The 24,733-nt window shown below is 41.0% G+C and overlaps 2 protein-coding genes across 4 annotated transcripts; both read left to right on the top strand.

Annotated features, from left to right (window-relative positions):
• Positions 1-1,805: 1,805 nt before the first annotated feature.
• Positions 1,806-16,535, top strand: kcnj10a (potassium inwardly rectifying channel subfamily J member 10a). Of its 2 annotated transcripts, none has more exons than XM_085759601.1 (7): positions 1,806-1,915; positions 2,083-2,152; positions 8,437-8,829; positions 9,200-9,411; positions 9,925-10,056; positions 10,547-10,724; positions 15,250-16,535. In XM_085759601.1, the coding sequence occupies exons 3-7, from the start codon at positions 8,445-8,447 to the stop codon at positions 15,654-15,656; spliced, it is 1,314 nt and encodes a 437-aa protein (XP_085615727.1). In that variant the 5' UTR covers positions 1,806-1,915; positions 2,083-2,152; positions 8,437-8,444; the 3' UTR covers positions 15,657-16,535. The 2 variants fall into 2 exon arrangements, with proteins under 2 accessions (XP_085615727.1, XP_085615728.1); XM_085759602.1 differs by having other exon boundaries at positions 1,826-1,931.
• A 1,593-nt stretch (positions 16,536-18,128) lies between these two features.
• Positions 18,129-23,806, top strand: LOC146969060 (uncharacterized). Of its 2 annotated transcripts, XM_085758961.1 has the most exons (6): positions 18,129-18,209; positions 19,577-19,631; positions 21,405-21,698; positions 21,980-22,234; positions 22,386-22,525; positions 23,023-23,806. In XM_085758961.1, the coding sequence occupies exons 2-6, from the start codon at positions 19,586-19,588 to the stop codon at positions 23,449-23,451; spliced, it is 1,164 nt and encodes a 387-aa protein (XP_085615087.1). In that variant the 5' UTR covers positions 18,129-18,209; positions 19,577-19,585; the 3' UTR covers positions 23,452-23,806. The 2 variants fall into 2 exon arrangements, with proteins under 2 accessions (XP_085615087.1, XP_085615086.1); XM_085758960.1 differs by lacking the exons at positions 18,129-18,209; positions 19,577-19,631 and adding an exon at positions 20,125-20,373.
• The last annotated feature ends 927 nt before the right edge of the window (positions 23,807-24,733 follow it).

Below are 24,733 nucleotides of genomic sequence, written 5' to 3'. Positions count from 1 at the left end.
CTGACCGTGACCCTGAGAGGAGCCAAATACTCCCTCAGAAGGTAAACACCCACACACAGACACACACAGACACACACGATCGAGGCCCCTGTGGATGGATGGAGGCCCCGGCCCCCGCGCTCCGGATAAAGGGGAGCCCTGAACTCTGCGGGACCGGAGAGGGTATTGAAGGGGAACAACACCCGCTGGCAGGTTGGAGGGGCCCCACAGATTGATGCGTGTGTGAAACCCGGGGCCGGGCCACATAAGGCTCAGTGGCTGGTTCATTGTGCTGCAGATGGATTCGTCTGCGTCCCGCCCGGAGACTCTCATCTGAGCATGAGGTAAATTTAACTCCTGTCAAAACAAAGTTTAAAAGGCAAACTTTGAATGGTGGTCTGTCACGATGCCCTTTTTACTTTCTTTGGAATTAAAAAAACTCTATTAACCCGCTCCTATAGAGACGTAGATGAACTCTATAGGGCGTTAGACCGTATATACTTTGATATACTAGTTCATGTGCTGTTGCATCACTTCATTACTCCCCTAATATTCCTACAAGGGAACTGCTGTTTGTCACCTGCATCATCATATATCAGTATTATTGTAGATAAAATAGATGATACTAATGATGATGGCTATTGATTAGTTCCCTAACCCCCTAACCCTAACCCTCGCCCTAACCCTAACCCTAGTTCAGCAGAATTCAACACATACGCCATCATTTTTTGATATGAAACACAGATTTTCAGATTTTTCACGTCAACAACAAACTAATTCAGACATTACGATTTATTTTTACAAACGCAAAATGGTGAAAGACTTGTCACCATGCCTAAAGTTTAGTTCTACAAAGTTTCCCATGATCCAGATAAACTTGTTGCATCACAAACCCTAATTATCTCAAAAATAATAAACACATTTTATCTTAAAAATGAAGAAAATACAACTTTGAAATTGAATCTGTAGCTTCATCCACCACCACCACCACCTCTATAGAGGCCAGTGTTTCAATATAACGGTTGTTACTTTGGTGAATTGATTTGTCCATTCACAGCAGGACCATGTGTACTATACAGCACCAAGTCCCCCTCCTTGCAGGCGGACATGGCACAGCCTCACAGAGATGCACCGACATTATCCATTCACTGCACAGCGGCCGGCGCAAAAACTGCAAGAAGCCAAGTGCAAAAGAAAAGAGCTCTGTATTTTGTTTCTTCCTCCTTCTCCTCCTCCTCCTCCTCCTCCTCCCCCTTCGTCTTCTTCTTTTTGTTCTTCCAGTCTTTGATTTGTAAAATACCTCTGTTTCACTGCGACAACTTCCAGGCTTGTATCTTATAACCATCAAACATTTACATGAGAAAGTTGACAAAGGCTGAAACAGCGGAGGAGGCCTCGCAACAAAGAGGCCCATTTATAGAGTACAGTCGCGGAGAGACATGGAGAGGGAGGGTAGGAGGAGAAGCTGGGTGGAGAGTTGAATTAATGAATTAAAAATGTCGTGAAACGGCGGCTGTGGGGAATATTTTTGGGGCTTATATAGTGAGGCATCGCAGCCGAGTGGAGTGGGGGGGGGTCGTCCAGGAGGAGTGGACAGCACAGGCTTCTTTCACACTCGTCTTTCACACAGACGCTGGCTGGACTCACATGCAACAAGAAGTGCTCATCTGATTACATAATGACCCAGTAACAGTGAGCCAGAACCGGCACCGCCAGTACCAGTGCACCAGGAGACACTTGACTGACCGCCGGCTGCTCCTCGTCCAGGCCTCTGCTCTGTCGGTGGCTCAGGTTTTTCTTTTCTTTTCTTCCTCTCCTGAGAGATTCACTCTTTAGTTTTTTTTTTCAATATTTTTTTCAATTTATTTTCAAAATAAAGGATGACAACGACGTAGACGGACGGCAGAGAGGGAACAATGTGATGTCACAGTGAGAGGTGATGTAAAACATGTGTGAGTTGTCAACAAGTGTGGTGTGCCGTTCAAAACTCTGACATTGCTTTTACTTTTGCAACTTTTTAAAAAGATTTTTTGTTTTTATTCTACTGCAAGACCGATAAACAAAATCTGTCATCTTTTTTTTTCTCACATGTTGGCTGGACAGTGAAAAAAATTAAGTCTTCAAGTTTCCAGGCTGTGGTCAAAGTGAACTTCGGTTACAAGTCCACAGAGAGGTGAGACGCACAAAACACAAACATCAGTATTTTCTGCAGCTACTTCTTCTTATCAGGGTGTCACATGAGTTTCAGAGATACAGATGTGACAGCTTCTTTACAGACTCACTCTCTCTTTTTTTTGTGTTGTTTTCCTGTTGTAGTGCTGCTGTTTTGTATGTATTTCCCTCTAACACCCTCATATAGGCCTACATTTGTTTTTGGTTGTGTTGTATCTATTTTATCCTCATAATGTTAAGTTCTTCTGTAAATGTGGAAAAAAAGTCAGAGGAGAAGTCTTGTACAAACACAAATGTGAGTCAATCAGAGTTGGGCTCAGTTGTGTTGTGTTTACAGTGCGGAGGGATATTAATAGAAGGAGGTTCCACTGTTGTACCGTCTGTACCTCTGTTTCTAGACTTCTATTTTAAGTCTATGTTATACTATTACATGAAAAAGGTTACATTTCTTTCCAGTAGCAACATTTATGATGAATATTTCTCACTGTACAATGCATTTGGAGCTACAGTAGTGCAGTAATAGTTGTTGGTAGTTGAGTGATACCAGTTGTATAGTATAGTATACAATAGTGTAGTATAGTATAGAATAGTGTCTGTAGTGGCAGAAAATAATCATTATAATGCATAAAACACATAGAAAATAAAAGTTTTATGGTGTTTTCGCTGCATGTCTATAGAAAATCTTGGCTCGGGAAACACACAACACATAAACACAAATCACATGGAGAAATCTTCATCAGCACCACAACAGTAGTAGAGCGGTGAGATTTACCGCAGGGAGACAGGTCATCTGCTCGACTACTACTGACTTGGAAGACGATGAAAAGTAAAAGTTAGAGTCAGAGTTAAATCACGGCTCGGTGGACAACAGCTGCTTCCCACTGTTTAATTTAGGTCAGTGTCGTAACTCCTGGGCTATAGTGAGTCTGGGCCGAGGAAGTGGAGGACAGAGGTTTCGGGGGGGGGTTAGATTTAGATGTAGGCTTGGGCAGTCTGTTGAACTCAGAGACATTGAGACAAATGTCTGATCACCATGGTTACTGCTCACTTATTACTTCCTGTTGTTAGTGTAAAATCCACATTCTGGTTATTTATGTTGACATGCAGGCGATGTGGAATCAATCACAGAACAAATAGATTTAAATTCAATGTATATGTGCTGTAATTATAAAACAGATGTCACTGCTGCTGTTTGAACCTATTGTTCATCCGAGCATCAGATAGAGTATCAGTACAAGTTAAATCCTCCTCCTACACCCTCCACATATAAGAATTGGTGTCGTTGTGCACGACAATTTCTGTAACGTTCTGAAATCTGCCAATCACACCCACTTAACGCGCTGCTCGGCCAGCTGTGCAGAGATTTTACTACTTTTCATTGGCACAAACATGAGAAATACGAGGAGTGATTGTTTGAAGGCTACTAGCACACATGTTATTACAAATCAACTGGGATTTATTTATTTATTTATGTGTTTATTTATTTCAGGGGCAGTGCACATTGATTGACATTACTGTGAATGTGCCAGTGTTAGCCCAGTGGCTAATTTTCAACTGTAGTCCCTGGGCGTGATGTTAATTGCCAGCCAGTAAAAACAGTAGTGTATCTAGAACACATAGGCCTATTTCTACAGTAAATAGTGAGGCATATACTGGACATGTATAAAACAGGTAGCAAGTGGGGAGGGAGGAAGAGAAAGAGAGGAAAGGAGGAGAAAGAAAAAACAAACAAATTATGATTATTTGCAGAACCTGAATTACAATCTGACAAACACATCTTTTTTCAATAGGTATTACATTATATGTGGTGGAATATCAGTATAGTATGGCTCAGTGATTCAGCTGACACACAGTTAATAATGGAAAAAAATCTAATTATGCATAGGAGCAAATGACTAATAGAATAACACTTTGTTTAAGGCAGAAACTTGAATTTTATTGATGACATGTAAATGGCTGAAGTTGGCTAGGATAGTTTTTGATGAATCAAAGTATTTGCATTATTTGATATGGTGAATTTAGCTTTTAATTTAAATAAGACAGTGAGCTACCCAGTGAAACCTGTGGCTTTCCAAATATATAGTTGAACTCCCTCCTATAGTTAAATAAACTATATAGGAAAAAATCCTTACCTTTATGAGATTTATGGTTTCTACAGGATAATAAAACATCAATCATCAATTCCACAAGAGAAAGATTTTTAAAAAAATGCATGTTTCTGATTTCTGTGCGACCTCACCTTCACCTGACATGGTGATATTTGCTGCTGGAGACGTTTCCTCCTGATTGAAATGTTTTGCTGTACTAATGTGTAAAAGAGACTCAGCAGCAGCAGCAGCGGCATCAAGCAGCTCATTACTATGGTGATGTGCGGTGCTTGGTTTGGCTCGGGTCAGTTTGTGGTTTTATCGTGTTGTGTTGAGCTGAGCAGATGATGCCTGCCTCTTGGCACGGCCTCTGTTGATGTTTGGACAGTCCTTTCAGGGCCGTGCCGAGGCTGCTGTGCCGTGCAGTGGTCACAGCCATTCAGGTCCTGTTGTATTGAGCCTTTTCAGTGCAGAGTATACTGGCTGCCAGGGGCTACTCTGTGGATGTGGACACTGCAGGGACGAGGGTGCCAAGTGGAAGGGATTACTCTCTCCTCTGGAATACTAATGACCGTCCTTTGTCACCAATCTGTTTCCTCCACTTTCTCTCTACAAACCCTTTCCTCCCTCTCTCTCTCTCTTTCTCCTCCACCGTCCATTTCTCTACTTTCCCCCTTCCTCTTTCTCCGCTTTTGTCACCCGATGCTCAATTCTCCCTCAATCCTCCCCTCAAAACCAATTATTCTCTCTCTCAACCTCCCCTAACACACACACATCTCTGCCCCCTCACAATGTCGAGCACTGCATACTCACACACTATCAAATACACACACACACACATATATACACCGTGCAAACACACACACACACTTCGGCACTCCGTCCTGCTCTCCTCTCCCCGTCTAACTTGCCCTCTCTTTCACTCACTCGCTCACCCAGTCGTATTTTTCAATGGTGGCTTTTGTCCCTTTCATCTCCTTGAAAACAAAGGATTCTTGTGCACACGGGACAGGGGGAAGGAGAGGGATGTAGAGTCGGACACAGAGGAAGAGATCCTAACCTTGAGTGTGGTCGTCCGATGAGTGGAAAAAGTCTTTTTTTTTCCACAAGAGAGGGAATCCATCAGTGTGACAGAGAGACACTGACACACTTCACAATTATGGTTTTGTCTCTGTACTAATATTGACTTAACTTTGCTTTTGTTACATTTCCCCTATTTATCATTCATAATACACATAAATACACATTTACTGTAATGATGCGTTACAATGTTAACAATTATCACTCCTCCAACGAAGATATATAGTATATTTTTACATCTGTGTTTTGCTGTATTTCTACTCTTGATCTCTTATACAAGAGCATCCATTAGAAAGCTACTTTATTTCAATATTTTCATACAATGGATTTAATTACAATGTGTAATATGAGAGGGGTCACCTGTAGCAGTGTAGCCACTGATTGCCTGAACTGTAACAAGCGTTTTAGTGTCTTTCAACACATTGTTTTGGTTTTACATTTTACTACAGTAATCTAGATTTAGCTTGGTACAGCAGACAGATGTTTTTGTTTTGTTTTTTTACAGTAAGCAGAGAAAAGGTCTGATGAACCCACTGTCCTCTTCCTGACCAGTGCCAAACTGCAGCTAGACAAATTCAGTAACTAGCTACAGTAGCAAACATCATGGTGCATTAAGCTGTTAAAGAGACAGATCACTTTTATTGGAGTTGGTGGAGGCTAAAATTGAATTCGTATTGGACTCCATCCCCAGAAACACAATTTCAAAGAAACACTCATGTTGCTTTTTGTCTTGTTGGATGTGTAATTCACTATAACAGTTTTTGCACCTTGATGCACTGCCCCCAAGAGGTCAAATAGACCAGAGTGTGACAGAAAGGGTAAAGAAAATAGAAAACAATAAGATTTATTGTTGATTTTGGTCTAGAGTAAAGCCATGCGACTGCTAGCTGCTGAATGAAATGTGTGCGGCCTTTGCTCCGCAAAACCAAACGTCCCTTTGGACAATAAATTGTATTGTATTGTGTCCTAACTGCTCACAAGGTCTATATGTCTAATACACAAGTGTGTGTTTACTGTATGTGTAGGCAGGAGCTCCTCAGGGTTCAGCTGGAGATGGACACGGCCAATCACATGGGCCTCCTCTTGACCCCGCCTCCCTCCGCTCTCTTCCCCCTCCACATCTTAGTATTCAGAGCACAGACATCAACACAGATCTCTATTCATTCAGTCAGTGTGAGCTCCGGCGTGGAGAGAGGAGAGAGAAGGGTCAGAAAGGACAGGAAAGGACAGAGCGTATCAGATCGCCCCGGTTCTTGGGCTTTTTGTTTTTGTTGTTTAGTTTTTGATTTTGTTATATTCTCTCCGGAAAAGCAGAGGCAGGTTGAGACAAAAGGGCCATTTGACAAAACATTGAGTGAGAGTAAGGAAAAGGAAAAGAAGGATGAGGAGAGGGAGAAACTGTGGCCCATGAGGGTAAAGCTCTTAAGAGAGCACAGGGAACCATCTATATACAGTGACAATGAGTGTCCATGGCACCCAAGGGTGGGGTGGGACACTTCTCCTTTAGTAATTAATATACTGCTAACACTATGACACCCGGAGCCACTTATATAGTCTCACCACAGCCCCTCACACAAGCATACACTTGACACTTCATCACAGACACTTGAGTAATGAATGACAGTGCAGTTATATGGGAATGAAACATCATCCATATTCAACATACACAAGGTAACCAAAAATATACATGATATATATATACACTATACTATACACATATTTCTCTATAACAGCCTCTGCACTGTCCTTGAAAGGCTTCCCAGAAACATTTTTGGAAACTGGCAGCAGGGATTCGCTCCCATTGAGCCACAAGTGCATTAGTGCACTCAACCACTCACGTTGGGTGATAAGGCCTGGCTTGGAGTTGGTGCTCCAGTTTATCACAAAAGGGGGGTCGGGTGGGGTTGATGCCAGGGGAGGGGGGTCTCTGTGCGGGCCAGTTAAGTCCCAAGCCAAAATCATAACAGACAGTCCCATGGCAAAAATAACACAACAGCAACTGACTCACATTTGGCAGTTGAATGCAGGTTGCGACACCGCCGGGTTGTCAGGGCAACGTCTCATGCCAATGTCAATCTGGCAGTTGGTTTTGTTGGTTTTAAGTTGTGTTGTTAATCCAATTCTTTCCAAATGTCTCATGAAAAAATGACTTAAATACAGACAAAAAATGTCAATTAGCCAGAGTTGGGTATTGAAGTCCAACCAAAAGTCCAACAACAGTCTACTGTCAGAGTTTCTGAAGTTGTCGAGTCTCCTATTTATTTTGGAAGTGTTCACGGACTGAATTTCCCAAAAACTTGATATATTTTGATGAGAAATGCATAACTTGAAGCTGCTACTATTCCTACTTCACCTCCTACTCTGTTGGGCAATAACAAAGCTTGAGCATAATTAACACAAAGGTAAAACTGTTGGACTTAACATTGCAGAAGAAGCTGTTGCTACGCTTCAAATGCACATCTGCATTGTGTCACATCTGCTGCTGAGTTGAGGTCCCTGTTCAAGTTTTAAAACAGGCCAAAAAGTGAGAGGTAGAGTATGAAAACAGCTTTCAGCAGACTGGAAGACGGTGACCGCCAACATAAGATCTCCGTATCTTTGAATCAAATTCAAAGGCTTCTTTTCTTTCGTGTAGAATAACGGTCAGCAGTGACTCCTCATCCATTTCAGTGGCCGTCTTGTGCAAGCGACATGCGAAACGACCAGCGCTATCACGCTCTTAATGTGAAAGAGCAGCTGTGCCTTCATGCTGAAAGGGGGCTTTTATTTTGACAAGGCCAGCTGCCCCAAATGAAAGGAGAAAGGGGCTTAAATGGACCACCGTCGACAGCCACAACACTGTCCAGCGAAAAAATGTTCTTCTAATCCCCTTCTTCATCGTCATCTCCCTCTCCTCGCAAATGTTCCACTCTGTCATTTTTCTCTTTCAACAAATGTTCTCCTCTTCCCTTTTCTCCTTTCGCACACATCCTGCACCTTTTCATTTCGACTCACCTGCTGTTCATTTGTCACATACAACCTATGCCGTCGTCTTTTCATGCATACCTACTTCACCCACTTTGCGTCCTCCTCTCCTCACCTCCCGTTGTCCCGTCTTTCTGTCTCCAACCCCCTGCAGTGCCAGCCATGACCTCAGCCACTCCCCCCTCCTCAGAAGGCTCCTCCCCACAGAAGATATGCCACTCCCAGACGCAGACGGACATCACCAAGCCCCTGCTGGGCTCCGCGGGGGTCACCGGAGCTGGAGGTGCAGGTGCGGGCGCACAAGGAGCTGGAGGGCCCAATGCACTGCGAAGGAGGCGCCGTGTCCTCTCCAAAGATGGACGAAGCAATGTGCGTATTGAGCATGTGAGCGGGCGAGGGGCGCTGTACCTCCGCGACCTCTGGACAACTTTTCTGGACATGCAATGGCGCTACAAGTTCTTCCTCTTCTCCGCCACCTTTGCCGGGACATGGTTCCTGTTTGGAGTTCTTTGGTACCTGGTAGCATTGGTGCATGGAGACTTGTTGGGTAAGGTTGAAGGACTGGTGGTAGATTCATTCAGCAGGGATAGTTGTGATAACTGAGAGAAAGTGAACAGAACTGACTTAAAACCGTCGTCAACCTCCATTGCGGAGAACATCTGTATGATTCATCTTCTCCCCTCTTTGCCCCCTCAAACAATAATGTCCTGTAACTGAGACAAAACGTTGTATTTTCCACAACAGAGACACACAAGGACACAAATCCTTTTTTGTGAATGAGTAAACAATGAAGAACACACACTGGAAAACAGAGCATGAGAAAGACCTGGCAGGACATGGAGATAGACAAAATGTTCCCAGTAATTTGTTTACATCCCTCAATACATGATCTTCTGTTCTGTCTCCCTTTCTTCCAGAGTTCGACCCCCCTTCCAACCATACCCCGTGCGTAATGGAGGTGAAGACCCTGACGGGGGCTTTCCTCTTTTCTCTGGAGTCTCAGACCACAATTGGCTATGGTTTCCGGTGCATAACAGAGGAGTGTCCTGTTGCCATCATTCTGCTCATTTTTCAGCTGGTCATCACAATGGTGATGGAGATCTTCATCACGGGCACCTTCCTTGCAAAGGTATAAAGTTATAGTTGGTTGGTTTTAGAGTGTGAAACAAAACAGAAACAGCAAAATGTGATTATAAAAAGGGTTTTCATTAACTAATTTCTGGCCCCAGTACAATGAACTCTACATTTACCGCAACACATCTCTCCGACACTATAAACATCTTTGTTGGTGTCTTTAGGCATTTTATGCCTTTATTGGATGGTGACATTGCAATTCATGGCTGGTGGCTCTTCCACTAACCCACTACTTATTTACTATCATTATCGCTTCTTGGTTATCAGTTAAGCTCACAGATTTTCACTGTGTTTATTATCACCACTCCTTTCTGTGATAATCAGGGTTATCTCAACAGTTTCTTCCTTGTGTGTAATCTAACACATTTTTTATCTAGAGGTTTATCTGTAACTTTAAACCTTGTAGATCATCATTGAAGTTCACGTGACATACTGTATTGACAGTGGGTTGTTGTCATCGTGTATCAATGTTTACCCAGACTCTTGACTTGTTTCCCTCCATTTCCAGGTTGCTCGTCCCAAGAAGCGAGGCGAGACGGTGAAGTTCAGTCAACATGCTGTTGTGTCAAATCATGAAGGTCGTCCCTGCCTCATGATCCGAGTAGCCAACATGCGCAAAAGCCTGCTTCTGGGATGCCAGGTAATGGCACTGAACCCCTCTCTGGACATCTGGTGTGATTTTATTATTTGCATTGGTGTGGAACTCATGTGTGAGTTTTGTCCCTCATATTTAGTTTTAATCACATCCTGAAGTAGCTTCTGTTGTATTATCTACACTACAATTTTAATTATGTGCCAATAGACATCTTATCTAGCTGTCTGTATGCTCAATTACTGAATCTGACACAAGTTCAATCAACTTCAGTCCATAAAACCGTAAAAGACTTTTATGAGACTGTCTAACTGTAACAGATTACCATTTACTGGATTCTGAGTCATATCCTGTGAAATATCTGCAATAATGTTACTCAGTCATGACTCATGCATTCATTGAAAATGTCAGTCAGTGCATTACCCAAGGACACATCACTTGGCCATTTCAGGTATTACAGTAAACCTGGGGCCTTTTGGTTACAGGATGCCTCCTGCAACCTCTTGGCTGCATTTACTGACTCCATCTTGGCTCCCAGGTGACGGGGAAGCTGCTTCAGACATCCCTGACGAAGGAGGGCGAGACGGTGCGGCTTGACCAGCGCAATGTGCCTTTTCAAGTGGACACGTCCACCGACAGCCCCTTCCTCATCATCCCCCTGACCTTCTACCACATCATTGATGACAGCAGCCCTCTCAGAGCCTGGGCAGCAAAAGGTATTTTATGGCTCTGAGTCAAAGTCTAACAAACCAATATCATAATGAAACCTTCGTCTTTGGTAGAAATTAGTAGGCTAGGTGTAAGTGTAGTAAATCACCAAACTCAAACTGAGCCATTCAACTTTCATCTTCAACTTTCAACTTTATTGTTCCCAAAGGGAAATTCATGTTGCAGGAAGGCAAAAAACACAGAACATATAGAGCACATCCACACAAACTCTACACAACATTGAAATGGCAAGTACCCAAGAGGGCAAACTGGGAGGTGTTCCACACAATCGAGGAAATAAATACATCAATAAATAAGTGGAGTGTATCACAACTGTTTAGAATTTGTATTAAGTTGGGTAATGGCTTGTGTTATGAATGAGTTTTTCAGTCTAATTGATTTGGCTTTTGGCAATCTGAATCTCCTGCCAGAGGGAAGGAGCTCAAACTCGGCATGGAGAGGATGATCAGGACATAAGGTTTAGTGTCCTTTATCTTTTAGCATTATGTTGTTAGAATTACTTTAATTCTATGATATTTAAATACCAGTATACTTCAGTAGCAATGATAACTTTACAACATAAGGTCTAATATCTTACATGAACCGGCCAATTTCTTTCTTTGAAATCAAACTTTACACGTGTCTCTGGGGACTAACTGTACGTACATTAAGTATGTGTGTGTATGTAGGTGTGTTGGTATTTACGGTCATGTGCTGCGTGCTTGGCTGCCTCTGGCCGTGCAGAGTTGGGCCGCTTTGGCACCGGAGGAGAGGGTTTCTCTCTCTCTGGCTGGAATGTGTGTGAGAGAGAAATCGCCAGAGACACCCCTCATTAGAGCACAATGCTGTACAGTCCGGGGTGCTGACACGAAGCCTGCGCAGATCCACTTACAGCAGCTCAGACTGCTCAGCACTGCTAGTTTCAAAGGCACCAGTGCTGAACTGCTGCGTTATTCACACTCACACTACGGCTTCTTTTTTTAAATTTCCGTCTTTGACCTCGGTTGACACTCTTGATTTCCTTATGTGTTATCATCAGTGGTTATAAACTCCACCCATTTCGGTTATGGTCAGCTTCTTTGTTGTGATTCCTGAACGTCCAGTTATTTTAACTGTGGCTGTATTTATGAGATTGTATTACAAGGCATATAATCCTGGCCAGAGAGCTACAATCAGTGTTAGTGCCTAGTGTAACAGTATCCTGGTTTTGCTGCCAGGTCTTCATTGTTGCTTGATCTGGGTTGTTTCCTGTCATAACTCCAGACATAGTGACATACAAATTCTTTCTAGATAAATAAATGTTTTTATTATTATTAAGTAAAATGGTAATTTGAATAGGGTCAAATAAACAGAGTCAAAGGTGTACTACTGTACAAACCACATATATCTCTTTACTTGAATGACTTTCAGCTCTGATGACTGGGTGATCTATTTAAAAACTGGAAATGTTGAATGTTGTAATTTAATTTCATTAATTGGTAATTGTTAGTTTGAATTATTGCTTATGTGTTGCACTCTACCGTTGGCACATTGTGAACAGGAATAGGCGCCAGCTCTGCACCCCTGCACAGGATAAGCTGGAATAGCTGGGAGCATGGATGAATGCATGGATGGGCGTCCCTAATGTACACTTTAAGAAGTACTGGGACACAAATTGATGATGCTCATGACTGAGCATGATTCTGCACTTAGTGGATGTTTTGACAGAGCATTAGAGCCCCCTGCAAACTTTCCCTTTATGTTCAGGACATGTTCTATGTCAGCTCTGTTAGGACCATTGAATAACGGCTCCCAGTGCAACAGTGTGTGAATCTTCTTGGTGTTGTGTGACCATGAGTCATTAAATCAGGAGTGCAGGAGACTGTGGAGACAGCTCATATGAGAGATGACAACTCTGTTCAAACCCTCTCTAAGCTTATGATGCAAGCACATTCCTCTTAATCATGCAGTTTAACTTATCATATCACACATAGCCAATAAGGCTGATTGTGAAAAATAAAATGCGTATTGTAAAAATTGCAATCAATGAATAGAAAGGTGTTAAATTTGTTGTAGAGATGAGCACTGATAATTGCACTTTCAACCAGTAAGAAAGTGCATACAGTGCAAGCAGGAAGGAAGTAAACAGGATCAGGCAGAAGCTGAAACACTATGGCAGGAAGCCACAATAAACAATCTGGTAAAGCATGTAGGTGTGTTAGCAAACAGCTGGGTGTTGAGCTGGTGATGGTGAATGTTACAATGAGACAACTAGTGACTAGCAGAGCCAAGAGTCAAGACAGTTTTGTTTTATTAGCAATAGACACAGTCGGCAAGCAAGGAAACGTCACTTCCGGTTAGGGCCGTGGGGGAAAACAAACCGTTTTCCCCATACACACTCATGCAAAAAGGCGGCATTTTAAACCTTTGTCAAACGCTTGTTCGCCGTGACGCCGTCCTGTCTTAGTTTTAATCACATGTATATGCTGACAAAGAGCTATATATTAGAAAACTCATCACGATCTGGGTCGATTGCTGTCCGTACATCTTAAAATATAAAGTTTTCACCGCCATAGCCTACACCGAGTCAGCAGGGTCGGCAACCTTCACTTCCGGTCAGAGCGTTACACGTTTGGAGAAGATGAGCGAAGTTCCGATATAAAAGTTCAGGTTGTGGTTTTTGAATTTATTTGCGGTGCAAAATAATACACAATAACTCAGGCAGTGTCTACGAGTGTCTAGATCCGGCCGGCGGCGACTAAGATGGGGGGGAAGACAAATATGACTGACTGTGAAATACCTAATATTTTTAAATGTACGGACAACAATCGACCCAGATCGTGATGAGTTTCTAAAAATATAGCTCTCTGTCAGCATATACATGTGATTAAAACTAAGACAGGACGGCGAAAAAGCCTTTGACAAAGGTTTAAAATGCCGCGTTTTTGCATGAGTGTGTATGGGGGACACGGTTTGTTTTCCCCCACGGCCCTAACCGGAAGTGACGTTTCCTTGCTTGCCGACTGTGTCTATAGTACAATTGTGAAAGTGTCTATCTGCGGCTCGCATAGACGTGTGTTGCACTTAATAATAAGATAATAAACACTCACAAATATATATTATCACTTACTAGCTAGTTATGTTTATGTTATGAAAGCTTGACTGTAAGTTCAACATTAAAGTATGTGTCCCACAAACCCATTGTAACATTATCACCAACATCTTTTGGCTGTCTACGGTAATACCCAGGGGACACATTACCTCCAATAACAAAACACAACAAACACATTAATGTCTGTTAACTGTAAAACAAGATACGACGGTACCATGCAAACATCAGTATGATAACATGCTGAGGGTGGCAATGCTAACATACTTGTGTTAAACAGGTTTGCATTTGGGAATTATTGCAAAAAGACTGTAGCACGAGAAATAGTTGTGCCACATTAAATGTATGGGGTTCACTAAAGCTGTTATAATTTATCCTGAGAGGGACATGTCTAGGAAATGTTGAAATATTTCACTCAAAAACACACATTATAACCTCATGATGGCGCTACAGTAAGAGCCATCGGTCATCAGCTCATAGAAATATGGGGCGCCCCCAGTAAGCCAATACAGAGAATCCCTCAACCACGTTTGTGTCGCCGTGTGTACAAGGGGTTACGAAACCTGGTGTTTTTGCCCTGGTGGGAGCGGTACTGGGTCCGGGTTAGGGGAAGGACTGTTTAGACAGATGACCGAGTCTGCATTCTGAGTGAGGCCTGTTGACGCAGGTGTGTGCTTGTTTGAGCGCATATGTCTTCTTGTGTTACGAGGGTTGTGTGTCGATGATTGGAAAGTACATTCTGCAAAGGTTTTAGAAGATACAGGAATCATATATGAGCATCGGTGACAAGGTTTCAAACCTGTGGCACCTTTGACTTTGTGAGTGTGTGTAAAAAAAACCTCTAATATGAGCCCTGTGTGTGAGTGTTTGTGTGTATGTGTATGTGTGTGATCAGGTCAAGCATTTTTGGAATCCATCTGGAAGTAGGGAGTTTCATGTTTTGGAAATTTCAGGATGTTTGTGTGCATATTTCCGATGCTGCTTTGTATTGAGAGTGAGATAAATAGTTATAATGTATCAAAACCATATGATTTGCTTTGGAAGATGATGTTTTTGGTTTGTTGTTAAAGCAGAAGTAAGCGATCCGGTGGTTTTGGCTAACTTCTTGTCAGCCGATGGAGTTAGCAGTCCCCGCCCTCGTCCCTACGTCACCACATTCACGCGCATCCCTTGGCTGCACACACAGAGAGGACCGCCCCTTTATGCCGTTCTCTCTCCTCATTGGATAAAGGTTGTAGGATACAAGGAAAGTTTTCTCCTCGGCTTACAGCAGAGCAGAGTGACTGACAGACCCATGTTTCAGACCAAACACTCTACATATATAAGTGATTGCTGTCGGAAGATATAACTATTTAAGACTTATATTAACACAAATATTCCGCTTACTTCTGCTTTAATGGGGTGAAACACAACAAGTCTCTAATTGTCTGTCTTCTGTCCTGCAGGTGGTGGCTGGACAGACCCGGACCTGGCTGACTTTGAGCTGCTGGTGATCATGAGCGCCACAGTTGAACCGACCTCAGCGACCTGCCAGGTTCGAACGTCCTACCTACCAGACGAAATCCTCTGGGGCTACGAGTTCCCCCCCGTAGTTTCCCTTTCGCCCTCTGGAAAATACGTAGCTGATTTCGCCTTCTTCGACAAAGTGGCCAAAACCAAAACGCCTCCCCTCTTCAAGTCTCTGCCGCCTAGCCCGCCATCGCAGGCGTCCCGTTACCACGGCAGCAAGGAGGACGGGACAGACCCGGAGAAGATGAAACTGGAGGAGAGCTACAGGGGGGAGGAGAAGGGCCGAGAGAGGGGGCGCGTCAGAGATAGCAGCCCATTGAGTGTGCGTATTAGCAATGTTTAGATGGGGAACACATGAGGAGGTTAGAGAAAATTGATATGAAACTGACATGAAAAGCAAAGAGAGGAAAAAAGAACCAGGCTGCTGTATGGAAGTCACACTCTGCCCACGCACATGGGGCCCATGACATGAAGGTAAACACCTGGGTGTAGTGAAACATACCCACAAACCTCACACAAACACAACGTGGAAACAGTGCTGATGAAACCGAAAGCTTGTAGAGAAGACAATGAGGATGGAGCTGCCACCAGCAATGAAGGGAATAAGTTACAAGTGAAACATGTGCAAATGTACAGCAAAACATCAAGTCATCTATAGAGACATTTTCTAAACCTATATTCATTGTCTTTTGTCTGGAGGAAGGACTTTACTGAAACTGGAAGGTAGTCAAACCTGCAAAAATCAGGTCATGTTTTTATGACTCTGCCTGCAAAGTTAGAAGAACTTTAGATTAGATATTTGTATTTTTTATTGAATACACGTTAATATTCTACCTACAGATTTTTACATCTATATGTATATATATAATAAGAAGAATTTATAACACATAAAAGATAAAGTGACTTCATAAGATGATTTCTGCAGCGAGGTGAATGTCTGGGGTGGATGTTAATCACTGAATCAAAGTACTGTTTCTTTCTTTTTTTAATTAATAAAATACCTGTGAAAGGTGGCGAAAATACTGGAACCATATTATTTTTTTAACGAAAGATTTTTTTAAAGGAATGTATCATATTTCATGTAGTTTCTTCTAACAACACCAGTACCTGTTACATCTGAAAATATTGTGAATGTCCTGCTATTATTGGGATGAACATGTTCGGTAATGTTACTAAAAGCACTTTAACTTCAAAGAAAAGTGGCATTTTACACAAGGGAAATAACTGAACTAATTTTCTTAATGCACTGTCTTAAAGAATTAAACCTTGTGGTTACGTCTGTGAATGTGTGTGTGTGCTTGCGTCGCGTGTGTGTCTGTCTGTCTGTGTGTCTACGCTTGAAAAAGTGTAATTGAATGTGATAATACTGTTTGTGTGAACCTTGTGAAATGTTTTAAATCTTATGTACAGTATGTGTTTCAATGTACCTCGGTAGTTATGTGTAAAAATATTTCCCCACATTCCTGATTTCTTTATGTACTGAGATTTGATACACAACTCTACATTTCCAATATAACATATTAATTGTTTTTGTGCACAATATCAAATCTATATAGCACACTGTCTTTATACTGCTGTTATTTCTTATTCCATATTGTGGTTGTGAACATTTTTAAGGATTCTGCTAATATGTATTTAATCACCTGCCTTTTTATTATTAGATAACTGCATATATTTAGAATCAAAATTATTTTTCTGTTATTACTGTACATAGAAATGGAGACCTAAGTGAAATCATCTGGAGTGAATTAGCTAAAACATTGTTTTTGAGAGAATGGACCATCTGATAATTTAAACAACAGGAAGAGGGAAAATCTGATTAATTTTAAAATCAAAAATATTGTATCCTCTCATGTTCGTATCTCAAGGATTATATGCCCTAAACTGTAAGATTATGTGCCACTATTTAGATAAAAAAAAAATCATCTGCTGTTCCATACAATGCCAATGAAAAACACAATAACTGAAAAAGTTCAGCATATTGTGCTTGTTTATACTGTATCGCCTATACTGTATATTGTATATGGCCCACTCTGAATACTGGAAGCTCGTTGTTCTGACTGCTAATATACTTTTTAAGTGCCTTCTTTAATAAATTTTTCATTTACAATGTCTGTAGCCTGTGTCTATGAGGTGTGGTATGAAGTTCATTCATGTTTCACTTGTCAGTCTCTATAACTGCTTGATTTCTTTATTTCCGTGGCTAAAATTCAAAGACACATTCAAACTGGCTGTGTTTAGCTCAGTTGGTAGAGCACCCGCCCCATGTGTAGAGGCTATAGTCGTGTCGGAGAGTCCTATCCTGCATGTTATTCCCCCCCATCTGCCTCCCATTTCCTGTCACACTCTGAACTGTCCTATCTAATAAAGGCATGAAAAGCCAAAAAATATGCTTGAAAAAAAGAAGACATATTCAAACTAAGTAGCTACTAAATAAATAATAAAAGCCTAAATAAGTGAATGTCATTGGAATATGTGTAGTGAAATGAGTAAAACAGATAAAAAATGTGAGAAATAAAAAGAGTTTAATGTTAAAAGAGTTTTAAAATAGCTTAAAAGGTTGAGAATTTGAGTTAAGCTAAAACAAAAAGTCTCAAAGACAAGACAGGAGGTGATGGCGTTACCTTACCAACCTAACTTTATATTATCATTATAATAAGTCAACCTTATTTTCTTTTCTCTAATTGGAGCCTCCCAAAACCAACAGCCAATCCAATCCCGCCGCCAGGTAAAGGGGGCGGGGCTCCGCTCGGTGTCGCGTTGGAGGGAAAAAAAGAAAGAAAGTTATTTATAACCTTCGTCATCAAAGAGGCCTAAACATTGTACGTTAGCCAAAACGTTTGTAACCGACCACTAGTTCTCCTGTTACTCGGACTTTGGTGGGCCACAAGTAATTGTAAGTTGGTTTAAGGTTGTTGTTTACTGCGTGACAGTGTAAAGGAAAACTAATTATGTTGCTAATTGAGGGGGTATCCACCGACATTAGCACAATTGCGATTAGCTTCGCTGTCATACTGTTAGCTTTGTATTTTTGTATGGACACCAGATGATGTTACTATCTTTCTATCAAATAACACGTTATGGACTTGTTGCTGAACTTTTTTCCCTCATTGTAAGAGGAAGGGAGAGAGCTTTAGAGAACTGTGAGTGGGCTACCAACCATAGCATGCCATGTTTGCTTAGTGTTTACATGAATGAGCTGTTTACTGTGTAAGGCCTCTTGACTGGGTGTGTGAGCATGGGCCCAAAGATACATTGTTGTTTAATGTTGTAAAGACGCTTCAAATTTGTAACCTTTGGAGCCCAGTTACATACTTCAGATGACTTGAAGTTACCAAGAGGAGTTTAGATGATTTCTATAAACCATTTTAGTTTTGTAACCTTGAGTGATGCTGTGGTGTTGCACCCGGGCAGTTAAAAAACAGAAGGTTATTGCATTTAAACTTTACACTTGATGTGTCATAGTTCATTATAGGTAGGACATGTTTTGAAACGAGAGAGAAAGAGAGGTATTTGACAGAGCATTTAGGCCTCCACTTTTAGGGCCGCACACAATAAATTGACTTGCAAATTGAATATTCACATTTCCTTTTCATTCATGATCCTTACACACATTGGCCTGCCACCTGCGATGACAGATTACACACTGTTTGAGGTGTCTGTTCCACATTTTACCAGTGTAAAAGGAAAAAAAAAAACCTGCAAATTTCCTGATTGCACGCAAGTAAATGAAAAATTTTGGGGAAAATGCCCTCAGTTAGGGGCAGTCTGGAGCTCTGCCATTTCCTTGGCTTTGCCATGGAGCTCTCCTACACAGAGCAGAGTGATAAAATATGATGTAGCTACAGTTAACCCGGGGGAGAAGTGTAAATGAACAAGATTATAAATCAAAATGAGTAGGACTGTGAAGACAGGGATGTGGTTAAAACATAGCTGACAGGTAGGGCAACTTGTTTTCATCTTTGTGTGAGTCTCTATTTATGGTTATGTTTCTCTCTCCTCCTCTGCTTTCTGTTTCACTGTGTGTAACTTTGTCCATTCCCACACACAGTGTGGAGCAGATGAGTTACAAGTTAATTAATCAAATTTAGTGCATTAAAAGAGTTTCAGATCACATTAAAACTTAACAATGAAGAAGACATCAATTACAAAATTCAGGCCATATAAATCGGCGGCGGTGACAAGGCAGCAAACAGCTTGCAAAAATCAAAATCATACTAAATGTACTGTAATAATGTACTGCTGATTTTCCCCTTTCCCCAGGTAAAAAGTATGGAAGTTTCCATGACTTCAAAATCCCCTCTGATATCATCAGCAGGTAAGTGTTGACTCATAATGCCGTACATAGCCACTAATCCAGTCACAGTCTTTTTATATTTTGACTTACTGTGTACTGAGATTATGGCATTTAGGTAGTACTTTCCAATATTTATTTCTTCCTGCATGAGAATCACAGTCAAAAACCTACCAAACTGACTGAATATACTTGCACTAAAAAAATGTTGAAAAAAAGAGGCAAAATCTCAGATTCTGAGATTTACTGACTGATGTATTTGTATGCTATGTTCTTCAAACTACAACGACCCAATCAATTTCTGTGCTGACCATTTAATTGTAACATCTAAATAATAGTCATTGAAGTAATGCATGGCAGCATTCTGGTTTGAACATCAACATTGAAGATAGTTATGGGTACGTAGGCGAGGTAAGGTAAGGGTGGATACCAAATGTTTAGATGTAACTACTGCGAAAAATATAATCTTGTCACTCAAATGATGCTAATGGGTGCATTCATGTGTATGTTGTAGGGTGTTGCAACGTGGGCTGTATTCAAATTAATTTAAACAAATTATGGTGTGGCTCTTACTGATTGGAACTTGTGTACATCTGTACTGTGCGCTATTTCCTGAACTTTGAAAGACGAAACACCTGCTACATGCACCATCAAACCCACACTGAGCTGTTTCCTGTTCAGCAATTTGACAAGTTGACACTGTGTGCAATGCCAACATTACATGGATTTAAAATGTTTTTTCTTCTGAGCGTCTGGATTCTTGCAGGTAAGAGAAATACAATTTATACTTTGTTCTAGTTGAATATCAGTCAGTTATTTGTTTTTGTAAATGTTCACAATTTGAAGAAACTGGTCGTAACGCTATGTTAAAAGCACTGATGGCTTATTTTTGGTATGTAGTTCTTTTTTTAGTTAGTAATTTTGAAAGTATTTGGGGGGGCTTTTTACTGTACCATTAAAGGGATAGTTCAGCTTTTTTGAAGTGGGGTTGTATTAGGTATATATGGCCATTAAGTATTATATCTGCGGTAGAAAGGTCTCTGCTCCCTGAGAGAAACACTGGCGCATCGCACTGCACCAAGACACAGGCAGTACACTGTTGTGAATAAGGGGCAATTAATCAAGTATTTTCGCCGCCTTCGAGATGTCCCGTCTCAAAATAATACGCCAGTTCAAGAGTATGATCTAAAGTAAAAATTTACAATACATCAGCTGGTCAGAAAAAAGTTAGTTTATCTGGAACTAACAAACTCACTTGGTAGTCCGCCACACAGACAGGCTCCGCGACGTGCTGTATCACTCCGCCTATCAGCTGTTTGGATCAGCGGTGTGTGGAAGAGGCGCAGTGATACAGCGCAGGGAGGAACAGAAACCTTTCTACTGCAGATATTATACTTAATGGCCACTTCTACTTCATACAACCCCACTTCAAAAATGAGGAGACATGAAGGTGAGGGGAAATGAATGACATGCAACAAAAGACCCAACGGGGGAATCGAACTAGGGCTGCTGCAGTGAGGACTATGGCCTCTGTACCGTATAAGGAGCGCCTGTGCAACATTATTAAGTTGTTCAGGGTCCATTAGAAATGTGAATTAATTTCTTGTGCTGATTTTGCATGTGTTCTAAGATCCATTTTGTTACATTTGCTAACATGCATGTGTATGTAATGTAGCATTTATGTTTTACTGATGTTTGTCAACAGATGTTTAATTTTACAACCAGGCCTATCACACTTAACTCAATACATCTTAAACTTGGGTCAGTGTTGAAAGATATTGTCTTCTTTCTTATCAGGAGTAATGGCAGAGGAAAGGATTTCAACACATTACCAACTGAAAAATGGCTCGCTGTGTCTACATGTCAGACACCCACCGCCATATAGGAGTGATTCATGGACCTTCGGTGGGAAATTTATTGCTGGTGCTGGTGACATCAACCCCAACTACACAGAGAAGGTGGATTACAATCATACCAGCCTCTCCTTGTGTCTAAAAGAGCTGACTGATGCAGACACTGGCATCTATGAAGTTAGATTTCGTGACTCTAACTATAATGCTAAAGAGGAAAAACACAAAGTCATTGTTGAAGGTGGGTTTCTACTTTCTACAGTAGATTATACAGTCTTTTTTTTAAAAGACTGTTTGGATCTGCTTTGTCTCTTTACTATCACCCTGTCATATGCAAATATGTTTTTTTCTTCTTCTCACTTCATCTACAAAACTGAAAAATGCTTGTGTGGATGTTGCACATAACTTTGGAGACCGTTGTTTCACATCCTACTAATGTTACAGTTGCAACTAGTAGCCAGCAGAGGGAGTCATTACATCTTCTAATGCCCTTTTATTTATTTTCTTGGCTGGATGCTGCAGATGTTGTTCCTCGACCTGTCATCACAATGTCGGTGGTCCACTCCAACCGTTCTGCAGGATTCTGCAAAATCAAAGTCAACTGCTCCATCTGGGATGACTGGGTGTTGGCTGACTGTGATGAACAGAATTGTATAAGCTCTCAGGAGTCGTTCAATAAAGTCAACATCAGCATCTTGTCTGACAACAGAACTGTTGTCTGCAGTGGCAACAACCACCTTAGCACAAATAATGTCACCAAAAGCATGGCGACAACATGTAAGTGTTATATATATTTTATGTAACGCTAATATAGTTTGTGTTACACCACTCACTTGGTTGTACTGAAATCCTCAGACACTTAGGTGAAAAATGGGTGTTGTGCCGATAACGTGTTATGTTATTAACATGTTTTTTTTTGTCTTTCCAGGTTTCAGTAAATCTAAGCCTGAACAAAAAGAGGAATCACAACCACCCTATTTAATTTTAATAGTAATTGCAGTGTGTTTGTTTCTCTGTGCATTTTTGATTTTTATGGCTCAGAAAGCGTCTTCAGAATGTTGTCATCAGGTAAGCTGCATCTATTAAGCAATATTGGTATTTGTCCTTAACTCATTGAATATAAAATCTAAACTAAGATGATGACAGGATGCTGTACTGTTTCTTAATCGTCAATTTTACAAAGAGATGAAATTATGTTTTACTTTTCTGCTTGGTAATCATTTTTCATTGTCTCATATTGCTGGTCAACTGTCCATTCTGTTAGATTAAAATGTACGGTTAAGAATTGACCTGTTAAAAGGGGAAAAAAAAAAAGCCTATATTTTTTCATTCTTTTTCATAAGAAAAGTTTTATTTCCCCAATATGTACAGACCTGGTATAATAATCTAGATCTCATGGTGATGTTTTTTTCAACTTAACATACTGGTATATAACAAACTAGCTGTTCATACATTTAGATGGTAATTAAAAGAAAACGTCAGTTGATTCTTCCAACAAGCGCTGTACAGAAACCCTCCTACCACTTTCCGTTAATTAATGATCATATTGTATTGCTTATTTTCAGGAACAGGCCTCTAATGCTCGGTTAATACCAAGTCAGTCAATTGAGGTACAGTCACAACCTGAGCCTCGAGCCTCCACCTCTTCTTCCAGTGAAGCTGAGGTCACGTATGAGAACGTGGATGCCTCACAGCCCAGGCAGACCAGCAGTCCAAGAGAGGAAATGGGGTCCATGCCAAATGACAAAGTAGATACCGTCTACAGTATTTTACAGGCACCGAACGTCGCGGCTCCTCCTTGTGGCAAGAGTGATGGCAGTAGAAATATAAAAGGGCACGATACAAATCAAGAGGCATCGACTTCCCAGGCAGTCATTGTGGATGAGACAGAGTGCCCCGCACAAATTGACACAGTGTACAGTGTGCTGCAGAAGCCAACAAATGTGAAGTCACAGCACCACCAGCAGGTCACACAAGAAATTCAGAAGAGATGAAGATAACAGGAAGAGACTTGTATTATGGACATTCATAATATATTCTTTTTAAAACAGGAGGATACATTTTAAAGGTGCTATTTGTATAAAGATGTATTTGTGTAAAGATTACATGTATTTTTCTCAAAATATATATATTTTTCTGCTGTGTTTATTGCAAGATTGATTTAGTAACCTGTGACTAAAACTTCAGATATTGTAACGTGATTAAAGTGGAAGCATTGGGAAGCTTTTTTCTTACCTGAAATATTTGCAGGCAATGTAAATCAACTTAAAGCCTGATCAGGAAAAAAAGGTGGAAAATATGGTATTTTAAGAGAGCTTTAAAAGTTTTAGACATGTGCTCGAAGTGGTGAACCAGAGCTCAACTGGGTCATAGGATTCTTAAATTGGTCACTCTTTCTTTAAAATCCCATTAGGACTTTGTCATCAACCAGTAGAGTAACACATGCTTATGCAGATCACACTATGTTTGAGATTTTCCTCATCAGTTACCACAAGGGGGTGGTAAATTTCCTTAACTGATCCAGCACATCAAATGTAATTTGATGTGTTGGGGCTCAACATCATGTCGTGAGCCACATTTTCGGAAATACTCAATTTAAAATTAAGTAAAGATAAAGTATGCTTTGCCCATGCTGGCCAAGTGAGATGCAGTATAAATGGACTGAATACTAGTAGCAGGCCATTGGCAGGCAATGTGAAATCAGAGAGGAAGTAAATCTTTTTGCAGTGTCAAAATTAGCATTTACACAAGAAGAATCGATACAGAGATGGATACGATTTTTTTTTTTTTTTTTACTTAATATGTGATTTCATCTAGGCCTGAGTTGGAAAATGTATCGAAAATAATGAATTATAATTAGATTACTCAATATTTTTGGCCATTTGTTGCAGTGTCACTGTAAATAAAACTCGAAAGTGAAATAAATTAGCAATTGAATCAGGATGACTAAAACTGGACATCTTGTGGCTATGCTTTTTTGATTGCAGCGAAAAAAGTTTCTGATCCTATGTGTTAGAGTGTCTGTTTACAGTGTCAACTTCTTGTGTCCTTGCTCACTGGAGTGATGTCCGTGATGTTTTTTCATCAAAATTAGACTGCTGTTCTGGAGATAATACTAAGGACTGTATGGGTACTGGATGGAGGCACTTGTGGTCGCTGGGGGGCATCAGTTAAAATGCAATGAGTCCAGATGATGTTCCTTGATTTCTTTATTATCGATCAACAATGGGTGGGAGTATGATTGATGGTATGTATCTGTGTGTGTATGTGGTTCTG

The sequence above is a fragment of the Trachurus japonicus genome, chromosome 18 (genome assembly GCF_045865225.1).
Source record: "Trachurus japonicus isolate A0001 chromosome 18, Traja_1.0".
Taxonomy (NCBI): Eukaryota; Metazoa; Chordata; class Actinopteri; order Carangiformes; family Carangidae; genus Trachurus; species Trachurus japonicus.
This window is presented reverse-complemented; position numbering and strand designations above follow the sequence as displayed.

What these genes read in the sequence shown, in the direction of transcription:
- kcnj10a (XM_085759601.1), top strand. Translation starts at nt 8,445, where the DNA reads ATGACCTCAGCCACTCCCCCCTCCTCAGAAGGCTCCTCCCCACAGAAG. An exon ending in GGTGCATGGAGACTTGTTGG is followed by an intron (nt 8,830 to 9,199) that starts GTAAGGTTGAAG and finishes CCTTTCTTCCAG; the next exon opens with AGTTCGACCCCCCTTCCAAC. An exon ending in CGGGCACCTTCCTTGCAAAG is followed by an intron (nt 9,412 to 9,924) that starts GTATAAAGTTAT and finishes CTCCATTTCCAG; the next exon opens with GTTGCTCGTCCCAAGAAGCG.
- LOC146969060 (XM_085758960.1), top strand. Translation starts at nt 20,250, where the DNA reads ATGCACCATCAAACCCACACTGAGCTGTTTCCTGTTCAGCAATTTGAC. An exon ending in ACACAAAGTCATTGTTGAAG is followed by an intron (nt 21,699 to 21,979) that starts GTGGGTTTCTAC and finishes TGGATGCTGCAG; the next exon opens with ATGTTGTTCCTCGACCTGTC. An exon ending in CTTCAGAATGTTGTCATCAG is followed by an intron (nt 22,526 to 23,022) that starts GTAAGCTGCATC and finishes GCTTATTTTCAG; the next exon opens with GAACAGGCCTCTAATGCTCG.